The sequence below is a fragment of the Mobula birostris genome, chromosome 10 (assembly GCF_030028105.1).
Source record: "Mobula birostris isolate sMobBir1 chromosome 10, sMobBir1.hap1, whole genome shotgun sequence".
Taxonomy (NCBI): domain Eukaryota; kingdom Metazoa; phylum Chordata; class Chondrichthyes; order Myliobatiformes; family Myliobatidae; genus Mobula; species Mobula birostris.
Window position 1 is genome coordinate 34,583,255 of NC_092379.1, and position 12,886 is coordinate 34,596,140.

General features: G+C 44.2%; 1 protein-coding gene across 1 annotated transcript; it reads right to left on the bottom strand.

Moving 5' to 3' along the window:
• Nucleotides 1-1,462: 1,462 nt before the first annotated feature.
• Nucleotides 1,463-2,248, bottom strand: LOC140203565 (uncharacterized). The gene has a single exon (XM_072269610.1). It carries the CDS (start codon nt 2,246-2,248, stop codon nt 1,463-1,465), a length of 786 nt encoding a protein of 261 aa, XP_072125711.1.
• Nucleotides 2,249-12,886: the final 10,638 nt, after the last annotated feature.

Consider the following 12,886-nt stretch of genomic DNA (forward strand, 5'->3'; position numbering starts at 1 on the left):
CTGCTGCTACCAGGGGGCCTATAGAATACTCCCAATAGAGTAACTGCTCCCTCCCTGTTCCTGACTTCCACCCATACTGACTCAAAAGAGGATCCTGCTACATTACCTTCCCTTTCTGTAGCTGTAATAGTATCCCTGACCAGTAATGCCACCCCTCCTCCCCCTTTTCCCCCCTCTCTATCCCTTTTAAAGCACTGAAATCCAGGAATATTGAGAATCCATTCCTGTCCTGGTGCCAGCCAGGTCTCTGTACTGGCCTCTACATCATAATTACATGTATGTATCCAAGCTCTCAGTTCATCACTTCTGTTCCTGATGCTTCTTGCATTGAAGTACATGCCCTTTAGCCCTTCTACCTTAATTCCTTTACACCCTTTACTCTGCTTCTCTTTCCTCAAAGCTTCTTTTATATGTTAAATCTGGCTTTACTCCACGCACTTCTTCCACTGTTCTATCGCTCTGGGTCCCATCCCCCTTGCAAATTAGTTTAAACCCTCCTGAACCATGCTAGCAAACCTACCTGCAAGGATATTGCTCCCCCTCGAGTTCAGGTGCAACCCATCCAATCTGTACAGGTCCCACCCTCCCCAGAAGATCATCCAAATCTCTTGGATCCAAAAATCTAAAATCCTGCTCCTGCACCAGCTCCTCAGCCACGCATTCAACTGCCATCTCCTCCAACTGCCATCTCCTCCAACTCTTACCATCACTGTCACGTAGCACTGGCAGCAATCCTGAGAATACCACCCTTGAGGTCTTGTTCTTCAGCCTTCTGCCTAATTCCCAAAACTCACACTTCAGGACCTCATCCCTTCTCCTGCCTGTGTCGTTGGTACCGACATGTATCATGACTTCTGGTTTCTGATGACCACTTTCATCATACTATTGGAGCCAGGTTGAACTTGTCTTCGAGGACACAATTCTACCGATTAGTTCCGATTCCAGACAGCCACAGGACCTCAGGTGGAAAAGATAAAAACACATTATTGTTACTAACTGTTTTGAAGATGGGGTTGAGGGGTTATTCACTCCAACAAGCAATCAAATCCTTGTCAAATGCAGTAGAGGAAAGCAGTAATTGGATCTGGATTAAAAGGAAAGACAACAACTGGGCTGCAAGATGACGACAGGAGGGTATGGAACTGAGGGGGGTGTATCTGGGATGCCAGGTAGCACCGTTGAGCCCTCTGGAGACGTCGTGGGCTTATCGATAAAACGTCAAAGGAGGGTGCCCACCTGATGACCCCGATGAGGAACCTACCCTCCCTGTCACCACTCCAGGCCCGCTGCCAACATCGAGAGTGCCGACTTATCATAGGGATTGAAACATCAAGTCCTATTAGCTCTACTATTCAATGTTTAAACAAGAATCTTAAATTTCAGTCCAGTGGAATTAGAAGACAAAAGCCAAATGAAGAGCAGTCATTCCTGTGTGAAGAACAGCAGAATCCAATCTCAGCAACTATTTGTGAATTTGCTGGTGTCTCAGTAGTGTGGAGGACTGAGCAAACCCTTTCCCACACACAGAGCAGAAGAATGGTCTCTCTCCCGTGTGAACTCGTTGATGCTTCTGTAGGTGGGAGGAACGAGCAAATCCTTTCCCACAAGCAGAGCAGATGAACGGCCACTCCCCGGTGTGAACTTGCTGGTGAGTTACCAGAACCTTTTTGCTTTTAAAACTTTTCTCACAGCCAGAACATTTAAAAGGCCTCTGGTCAGTGTGAACTAATTGATGAGCTGTGAGCTGGGACGACTGAGGGAACCCTTTCCCACACACGGAGCAGGTGAATGGCCGCTCCCCAGTGTGAGTACGCTGATGCACAGTGAGGTCGGATGATCGCCGGAAACCAGTCCCACAGTGAGAGCATCTGAATGGTCTCTCGTCAGTGTGAATGCGCTGATGGCATGTAAGTTCTCCTGAACTTTTATAGCATTTCCCACAATCTGGGCAGTTGAAAGGTCTCTCATCAGTGTGTACACGCCGATGCTTCAGGAGGGCAGAAAAATGAGTGAATCCTTTACCACACACCGAGCAGATGAATGGCCTCTCTCCAGTGTGACTGCGCCGATGAATTTCCAGTTCAAAGGGGTAACTGAATCCCTTCCCACAATCTCCACACTTACATGGTTTCTCCCCGACATGACTGTGCCTGTGCCTTGACAGACCAGATGCTCGACTGAAGCCTCGTCCACACAGTGAACATGAATACGGTTTCTCCCCACTGTGAATGGGGCTTTTTGCTTCCATGTTCACAGGATGATGACAACATTAGAGTCTCAGTGGATTAAGTGAGAATGTTGATTCTGTCCACAAATCTTCACCTTCTGAAACCCTACAGAGTGAATTTAAAGCAGGAGGAAAAAAAAGAGAACAAGAGTTTGAACAAAAGAACAAGGACTCAAATGAGCAAAAAGAATGTGATGATGTCAGATGCCAAATTCTCAAAAATAATGAAGAAAAAACTGACCAATGCTCTTCAGGAGGACGAAACAAGTTGGAAGAGCGTGGAGAGGAAATCTACTCAACAACGAAATCAGAATTTTTACTGTTTCTTAAATTGGCAACTTCCAATCTAAAAGAGATGGTGCAGGATAATAATTGCCATTGTGTAAAAGGTGGTAGGTGATAAGTGGAACCAGATTAAGGAAGGGAAGATGAGCAGTTGAAACCAGATGGGGGAAGATGATGCAAGGTAATGAGGGCAAAGAAAGAAAAAGGTTACTAAAGGAGAAAGAACCTTAGTGGACTGGGTTAGCTGAAAGTGGAAAATCTATTATTCATCCCATTACGCTGCTAGAATAGGTATTCTTCTTCTAGTTGTGTTTGACTTCACACGAAGTGGGTAAGACCAAGGACAGACAGGGGATAGAAAGGGTAATTGAAATGGCATACAAACGGAAGTTCAAGATGACCAATACAGACAGAGCCCAGGTACACTGTATAATAGTTGCATATTCTGTGTTGGTCTTACCAATGCAGAGGAGGTCACTGGGTTACAGAGGGTGTAGGTGACTCTTCACCTCACCTGTAAGGGCTATTTAAGCCCCTGGATACCAGTGGGGGAGGAGGAATAGGGGCAAGTGTTTCACTTCCTAGAGTTGCAGGGGAAGTACCAGGGGACAGGAAAGGGTGGTGGAAGGAATTCAGGTTCAGAAAGGTTTCCACAGAAAGAAGAAAGTGGGGAGAGGGTGGTGAAGAGGGGAAGGTATGGCTGGTGGTGGTATCACTTTGTAGATGGTAGAAGTGGCAAAGGATGATAGGCAGGATGTGAGACATAAAGGAGAGAGTTCTTTTCCCTACCATCCTATCCTTTTTCCCAGCTGGCTCCATTGCCTCATCACCCCTCCATTACATGTGTCCACCCATCACCTGCCAGCTTTATACACTGCTCAACCTGCCCAAAAAAATGTGTTTTTAAAAACGCAGACACAAGGAAATCTGCAGATGCTGGAAATTCAAGCAACACACACAAAAAATGCTGGTGAACGCAGCAGGCCAGGCAGCATCTATAGGAAGAGGTACAGTCGATGTTTCGGGCCAGGCCGAAACGTTGACTGTACCTCTAACTATAGATGCTGCCTGGCCTGTTGTGTTCACCAGCATTTAAAATGTGTTTTTCCTCTCTTTTGTTTTCCAACCATCACCTGTAAATCTGTCTGTACCCCCACTCCCCAACCCCTACCTGCCTCTATTTATCCATTGACCCTTTCACTCCTCTGCTTTCACCCATTATCTAGCCATCCCCAACTCACCCCTCCCTCTCACTTCTATGCGTGGAAGATAACTAGCGGTTATCTACACTCAGTCCGACATGGGAATGAGACCCACTGAGCTCTTCCAGCTGTTTATCGTTTACTTTAGATCACAGTATCTATCACATTGCCATGACGTTTTTCCTCTTGCTGGCAATTTCCACACTGCTCTCAACGTCACATAGCACATTTCTTCTTCACCCTTTCTCGATAGTCATCTCCACCTCAGAAGGTAGACGGCAACAAACATCCATTATAAACATACAGGCTGATAATTAACTTAAGAGCATAAGAGTAGAATTGATCCACGCTGCCCATCATATAATAATGGCTGATTCATTTTCCCCCTCAGCCCCGTTTTCCAGCTTTCTCCTCACAACCTTTGATACCCTTACTAATCTCGAGCCCATACTTTAAAAGCCTCTGTTTTAAATATACCCAAATGACTCAGCCTCTCAGCCATCTGTGGCAATGAATTGCAGATTCACCACCCTCTGGCTAATGAACTTCCTCCTCATGTGTTGTGAGGGACATCCTTGTGTTCTGAAGATGTGTCTTCTGCTACTAGACCCTCCCACTATTGGAAACATCCTCTGCATATTCAGTCTTCTATGCTTTTCCATATTCAATAGATTTCTATGAGAGTTCCCCTGGTTCTTCTAAACTCCAGTGAGTACAGGCCCAGAGTACAGATGCTCTTCATGTTAATCCTTTCATTCTTTCATTCCTGGGATTATTCTCAAAACCTCTTCTGGACCCTGTCCAATGTCAGCACATCCCTCAACATTTCCTCCTAACCCACCTCGTACAACAAGTCCATTTATTCTGCTGGATCATTCATCTCTGGTATATTTGTCCTACAAAACCCTAGCTTGGCGCCTCACCGTGGTGTAGGAGTGACACTGGCCGAACATCAGCGAAGTATGGCAAAGCTTCGTTCTCTGGCAGGTCTAACCGAGCCGTGAAGGTGACGTTCCATCGGTATACTACTAGACTAGATCTAGCAGTAGGATCGTGGCTAGCTAAGTCAAGGAGGTAAGCAAGTCTTTGCTACTTTGTAGGTTATGCCCCTTCGGGCAAAGGCTGCACCCAATGAGGACACCAGTAGCAGGGCGTCCGATAGTGTCTGTGGCAGATGGATCCAAAAGGGTCAATAGTACAGCCACCTTGGTGGCATGCGGAGGTACCATAGTGCTGATCAATGGATGGCATCAGTAGACTAGTTAGTTGTCACTGCCGGGCAGCTTCCTTATCCGCTAAGTCTGTTACACTCCTGTGTACCACTTGCCATCAGATCTGGAATCCCAGAGAGACTGTATGGTGGGGACACGACACCGTCTGTCTTATTACAGGATGCAGAAGTGGGCTGAGAAGTGGCAGATAGAGCTCAACCCGGAGAAGTGTGAGGTGGTACACTTTGGAAGGACAAACTCCAAGGCAGAGTACAAAGTAAATGTCAAGATATTTGGTAGTGTGGAGGAGCAGAGGGATCTGGGGGTACATGTCCACAGATCCCTGAAAGTTGCCTCACAGGTGGATAGGGTAGTTAAGAAAGCTTATTGGGTGTTAGCTTTCATAAGTCAAGGGATAGAATTTAAGAGTCGCGATGTAACGATGCAGCTCTATAAAACTCTGGTTAGGCCACACTTGGAGTACTGTGTCCAGTTCTGGTTGCTTCACTATAGGAAGGATGTGGAAGCATTGGAAAGGGTACAGAGGAGATTTACCAGGATGCTACCTAGTTTAGAGAGTATGCATTATGATCAGAGATTAAGGGAGCTAGGACTTTACTCTTTGGAGAGAAGGAGGATGAGAGGAGACATGATAGAGGTGTACAAGATAATAAGAGGAATAGATAGAGTAGATAACCAGCGACTCTTCCCCAGGGCACCACTGCTCAATACAAGAAGACATGGCTTTAAGGTAAGGGGTTGGAAGTTCAAGGGGGATATTAGAGGAAGGTTTTTTTTACTCAGAGAGTGGTTGGTGCGTGGAATGCACTGCCTGAGTCAGTGGTGGAGGCAGATACACCAGTGAAGTTTAAGAGACTACTAGACAGGTATATGGAGGAATTTAAGGTGGGGGCTTATATGGGAGGCAGGGTTTGAGGGTCGGCACAACATTGTGGGCCGAACGGCCTGTACTGTGCTGTACTATTCTATGTTCTATTACCGTGCAAGGCGTGAATTCAGTCAACATCAAAATCGATGGACAGCCGAAGAAGATTTGTTCAGAGAATGATACCTTCTGTATATTTGCACCTGAGACATCTTTCTCTTGGGCAGGGCAAGAATACAGTTTGTGCAGTCATTAACTCTCAAATCACCAGTTTCTGTATTCAACTCACTGCACAATTTCCACCACTTCCAGCAAGATATCACCTGAGACCTATTTTTTTTCTTCTTGACTGTCTGCATTTTTTGAGGTGAACATTCCCTTTGTGACCCCCGGTCCTCACTTCAGCCTCGCCAACTACTTCACACCTTACAGATCCCTGCATAAAAACAAAGTGAAACAACTGTACTTTCTTCTCTTCCTTTCCTATGACCTGAAGACAAACTCTGCTCTGTTAAGGCAGCAATTCATTTGCACGACTACCCACCGAGTGTACTACATTCGATATTCACAGTCTGGTCTCCACTCTCTGACTTGCATGCGATCTACAGTTGCAACCCAGAGCTTTTGATTGCCTGCTTCTTGAGTACACCATCCCTCATCTATATTAACCTGAATCTGTGGTAAAGAAGGCAAATGCAATGTTGGAATTTATTTCAAGGGAAACAGAATATAAAAGCAAGAAGATGATGCTGAGGCTTTTTAAGACACTAGTCAGGTCAAACTTGGAGTACTATCAACAGCTCTGGGCCCCATATCTCAGAAAGGATGAATTGTCATTGGGGAGAGCCCAGAGCAGGTTTACGAGGATGATTCTGGGAACGAAGGGGTTAATATATGAGGAACATTTGGCAGCTTTGGGCCTGTACTCACTGGAACTCAGAAGAATGTGGTGGGGGATCTCATTGAAACCTACCGAATGTTGAAAGGACTAGATAGGGTGGATGTGGAGAGGATGTTCCCTATGGTGGGGGTATCCAGAACTAGAGAGCACAGCCTCAAAATTGAGAGGCAACCCTTTAGAACAGAGGCAAAGAAGAATTTTTTGAGCCAGAGAGTAGTGAATCTGTGGAATGCTCTGCCATAGACTACGGAAGAGGTGAAGTCTGCGGATATATTTAAGGCGGAAGTTGATAGTTTCCTGATTGGTCAGGGCATCAAAGGATATGGCAAGAAGGAAGGTGTATGGGGTTTACTGGGATCTGGGATCACCCATGATGGAATGGCAGAGCAGACAAGATGGGTTGAATGGCCTAATTTGCTCCATTGTCTTACGGTCTATATGGCTGATCTGTTTATGACTTGAAAGGAAGTCCGAGAAAGAACGCCTCTTGTCTAGGCACATTGCAGCCTTCCAGGCATAATGAACAAGTTTAACTTTATGTAAATTTCTATCTCTGTCATTATCTAATCTGAATATTTTCAGTGCAAGTCATCCATATGTAAGATTGGTTATTTCACTCTGTATTGTACAGCATAACATGCTGACATGTTTCACAGCCCTACAGTAACTCTTAAGATGGACCAAGAAGAATAATCAATGCATAGAGCCCTCATTAACCCGGCCCAGCTTGTTACAACTATTCCCTTTGACCTACCTGAATTCTTTATTATTCCTTCCTGAATTTGCAAGCTGGAAGTTTACTTTTCTCCTCTCTTTCCCAATTCTGACAAAGGGAGTTCGACCTAAAATTGCTCACCTTTCCACAGATGCTGCCCAACTTGCCAAGTGTCTCCAGCATCTCTGTCATTTGTCAGTCTGTTTAACTTTGGTGGTAGACAAGTTATTGGAATTAATTTTGATGGATTAGAACATATAACAGTACAGGCCCTTCAGCCTATGATGTTTTGCCAACCTTGCCACCTTCTCTTAGATCAATATACTCCTTCCCTCCTACATAGCCTGCTGCTAACCACTCAATAGATATATGCCTATTATCATATTGTACATCTCTGTCAGGATTCAAGTCTATTTGTTACACATACTTTGAACATACAGTGAAATCCATCAACAGTATTAACAACCAACACATCTGAATCTGTGCTGGGCTAGCTGCCAAGTGTCGCCACACATTCCATTGGCAACATAATGTGCTCACTATGCTCAGCAGAACAAGCAACAAACAATAGCAAAAACAAGCCCCATTCCTCCCATCAAATCACCTCTTTCAAAAATCATTGGACTCTGGCATGGTGCTAGAGGACTAGAAAATTGCAAATGTTACTCCACTCCTTAAGAAAGGAGGAAGGCAGCAGAAAGGAAATTATAGACCAGTTAGCCTGATCTCAGTGGTTGGGAAGATATTGGAGTCAATTGTTAAGGATGAGGTGATGGAGTACTTGGTGACACAGGACAAGATAGGATACAGTCAGCATGGTTTCCTTCAGGGAAAATCCTGCCTGACGAACCTGTTAGAATTCTTTGAGGAGATTACAAGTAGGATAGATAAAGGGGATGCAGTGGATGTTGTATATTTGGACTTCCAGAAGGCCTTTGATAAGGTGCCACACATGAGGCTGCTTACCAAGTTAAGGGCCTATGGTATTACACGAAAGTTACTAACATGGTTAGAGCATTGGCTGATTGGTAGGAGTCAGCGAGTGGGAATAGAAGGATCCTTTTCTGGTTGGCTACCAGTGACCAGTGGTGTTCCGCAGGGGTCGGTGTTGGGACCACTTTGTTTTATGTTGTATGTAATGACTTAGATGATGGAATAGATGGCTTTGTTGCCAAGTTTGCACATGATACGAAGATTGGTGGAGGGGCAGGCAGTGTTAAGGAAACAGGTAGGATGCAGAAGGACTTAGATTAGGAGAATGGGCAAGAAAGTGGCAAATGAAATGCAATGTTGGAAAATGTATACACTTCAGTAGTAGAAATAAATGTGCGGACTATTTTTTAAAACGGGGAGAAAATCCAGGAATCTGAGATGCAGAGGGACTTGGGAGTCCTTGTGCAGAACACCCTGAAGGTTAACTTGCAGGTTGAGTCAGTGTTGAGGAAGGCAAATGCCATGTTTGCATTCATTTCAAGAGGTCTAGAGTACAAGAGCAAGGATGTGATGCTGAGGCTTTGTAAGGCACTGGTGAGTCCTCACCTTGTGAACAGTTTTGGGTCCCTCCTCTTAGAAAAGATGTGCTGGCATTGGAGAGGGTCCAGAGGAGGTTCACGAGGATGATTCCAAGAATGAAAGGGTTATCATACGAGGAACATTTGATGGCTCTCGGTCTGTACTCACTGGAATTCAGAAGTATGAAGGGGATCTCATTGAAACCTTTTGAATGTTGAAAAGCCTAGACAGAGTAATGTGGATAGGATGTTTCCCATGGTGGGAGAGTCTAGGACAAGAGGGCATAGCCTCAGGGTAGAGGGGTGTCCTTTCGAAACAGAGATGCGTAGAAATTTCTTTAGCCAAAGGGTGGTGAATTTATGGAATTTGTTGCCACATGCAGCTGTGGAAGCCAGGTCGTTGTGTGTATTTAAGGCAGAGATTGATAGGTTCTTAGTTGGACATGGCATCAAAGGTTACGAGGAGAAGGCTGAGAACTGGGGTTGAGAAGGAAGTGACAGAGCAGACTCAATGGGCCAGATGGCCTAATTCGTCACCTGTGTCTTATGGTCTCTCATGCCCATCACTGAGCACAGCGACATAGAGTGCTTTTGCAGGAAAGCAGCATCTGTCATCAAGGACACCTACCAACCAGCCCATGCTCTCTTCTCACTGCTGCAATCAGGGAAGTGGTACAGGAGCCTCAGGACCAACACCCAGATTTAGGAAAAGTTATTACTCCCCTCAATCATCATGCTCTTGAACCAGAGAGGATAACTTCACTCACCCCATCACTGAATTGTTCCCACAACCCATGTTTTTCTCTACTGGTCCATCCATCCACTGAAATATCATGTTCTTGATATTTATTGCTTAATATTATCATATCCTTTGTGTTTGCACACGTCGTCTTTTGCACATTGGTAGTTTGTTGGTCCTGTTGGGGGCTGTGTTTCATTGATTGTATTGTGTTTCTTGGATTTACTGTGTATACAGTACCCACAAGCAAACAAATACCAGCATTCTATATGGTGACATACATGTCATAGAACACTACAGCACAGAAAACAGGCCATTCGTCCCTTCCAGTCTGTGCCAAAACTTTATTCCGCTCGTCCCATTGACCTGCACCCAGTCCATAACCCTCCAGACCCCTCCCATCCATGTATCTATCCAATTTATTCTTAAGACTTAAGAGTGAGCCTGTATTTACCATGTCACATGGCAGCTCGTTCCACACTCCCACCACTCTGAGTGAAGAAGCCCACCTAAATCTTTTCCCTTTCACGTGGCATCCTCTCTTATTTATCTCTCCTAATTTAAGTGGAAAGAGCCCACTCGCATTTACTGTGTCTATACCCCTCATAATTTTGTAAACCTCTATCCAATCTCCCCTCATTCTTCTACGCTCCAAGGAATAAAGTCCTAACCTGTTCAATCTTTCCCTGTTTGTCAACTCCTGAAGACCCGGCAAACATCCTAGTAAATCTCCTCTGCACTCTTTCAATCTTACTGATATCCTTCCTATAGTTAGGTGACCAGAACTGCAGACAATACTCCAAATTTGGCCTCACTTTGAACTTTGAAATAAGACCATATGATGTCGGAGAAAACTTAGTCCTTCTGGCCCACCAAATCTGCTCCACCATTTCAACATGGGCAATCCAATTCCCTCTCAGCCCCAATCTCCTACCTTCTCCCTGCATGCCTTCATGACCTGACTAATCAACATCTGCCATGAACATACCTAATGACTTGGCCTCTACAGCTGCCTGTGCCAACAAATTCTACAGATTCACCACTCTCTGACTAATGAAATTCTTCCTCATCTCTGTTCTAAATGAATGTCCCTGTATTCTGAGGCTGTGCCCTCCGGTCTTACCTTTTCCCACCATAGGAAACACATCCACTATTGAGATCTTTCAACATTTTCAATGAGGTCACCCCACATTCTTCTGAATTCCAGTGAGTACAGGCCCAGAGCCATCAACACTCCTCATATGATAAGACTTTCAGTCCTGGAATTATTTTTGTGAATGTCGTTTGAAACCTCTCAGGTTTTCATCTTTTCTGAGATCAGGGGCCCAGAACTGCTCATAATATTCCGAGTGAGGTCTCACCAGTGCCTTATAAAGCCTCAAAATTACATTGCTGCTTTTATATTCTTGATGACTCAAAATGAATGTGTACATTGCCTTTGCCTTCATTGCCACCAACTCAACCCAAAAATTAACCTTTTGGGATTCCTGTATGAGGGCTCCCAAGTCCCATTGTACCACAGATTTTTGAACTTTCTCTCCGTTTAGAAAAGAGACTACGCTTCCAGTTCTTCTAACAAAGTGTGCGGCAATACAATTCCTGACACTGTATTCTATTTGCCTCTTCTTTGCACATTCTACTAATCTGTCTAAGTCCTTGTGTAGCCTCCCTACTTCCTCAACACTATCTGCCTCTCCACCTATCTTCATATCACCCACAAACTTGGCCGCAAAGCCATCAATTCCATCATCCAAATCATTGACATACAACTTAAAAGGCAGTCCCACTCTTCACCAATCAGCCATGTTAGGATTTGCCCCATAAAAACATGGGCTCTTAACTTTTTAAAGAAGCCCATGTCAAAGGTCTTCTGAAAATCCAAGTACATGACATCCTGCTTGTTGCAACAGATATATCACATAAGAATTACCATGCTGACTTTGGCCTACTTTATCATGTGCTTCCAAGTCGTCTGAAACCTTATGCTTAATAATCGACTCCAACATCTGGCCTATAATGTCCTTTCTTCTACTCCTCTTCCTTCTGGAAGTGTGGAGTGACATTTGCAATTTTCCAGTCCTTCAGAACCATGCCAGAATCATTTGATTCTTGAAAGATCATTACTAATGGCTCCATAATCACTTCAGCCACCTCTTTCAGAACCCTGTGGTGTAGACCATCTGGTGCAGGTGACTTAATTACCTTCCGACCTTTCAGTTTCTCAAGCACCTTCTCCCTACTGATGGCACCTTTACTCACTTCTGACATACTGATAGTATCAACCACAGTGAAAACTAATGCAAAATACTTATTCAGCTCATCTGCCATTTCCTTGTCCCCATTACTACCTCTCCAGCATCATTTTCCAGCAGTGCAATGTCTACTCTCACCTCTTGTTCACTTTAGATACCTGAAGAAACTTATTAATATTATTGGCTAGCTTACCTTCATATTCTATTTGTTCCTTCTATATGCCTTTTTAGATGCCTTCTGTTGGTTTTTAAAAAGTTTCCCAGTCCTCTAACTTCCCACTAATTTTTGCTTCTCTTTTGCTTTTATGCTGGACTTGACTTCTTGTCAGACATGGATGTGTCATCTTGCGTTTAAAATACTTCTAACTGTTTGGGATGTATCTATCCTGTGCCTTCTGAATTGCTCCCAGAAACTCCAGCCGTTACTGCTCTGCCATCACCTCTGTTAGTGTTACCTTCCAAACTATTTTAGGCCAGATCCTCTCTCATGCCTCTGTAATTACTTTTAATCTTTTATAATACTGATATATCTAACTTTAACCTCTTCTTCTCAACTGCAAGGTGAATTCTATCATATTCTGATCAATCCCTTAAGTGTTCCTGTATCTGAAGCTCTCTAATCAATCTGATTCATTGCACAATACACAATCCAGAATAGCTGATCAGCCATGAGCTATTCTAAAAAGCCAGCACGTAGGCATTCTACAAAGTTCATGGTACATTTATTATCAAAGTATGTATGCAGTATACACCCCTGAAATTCGTCTTCTCCACAGCAAGTCACAAAGCACTGAAACCCTCTTGGGATCCAGCACAAACTTGTTTTTTAAACATAGCAGAATAAGGACTGCTTATAAGATGGGTGCTTTGCATTAATAGATAAGCAAACAATAAATGGTGGGCTGATTTTTGTAGGATTCTATATAACATTAGTTAAAACACAACCTAATTATAACA

Coding starts and splice junctions, on each gene's coding strand:
- LOC140203565 (XM_072269610.1), bottom strand. CDS start 2,248: ATGGAAGCAAAAAGCCCCATTCACAGTGGGGAGAAACCGTATTCATGT.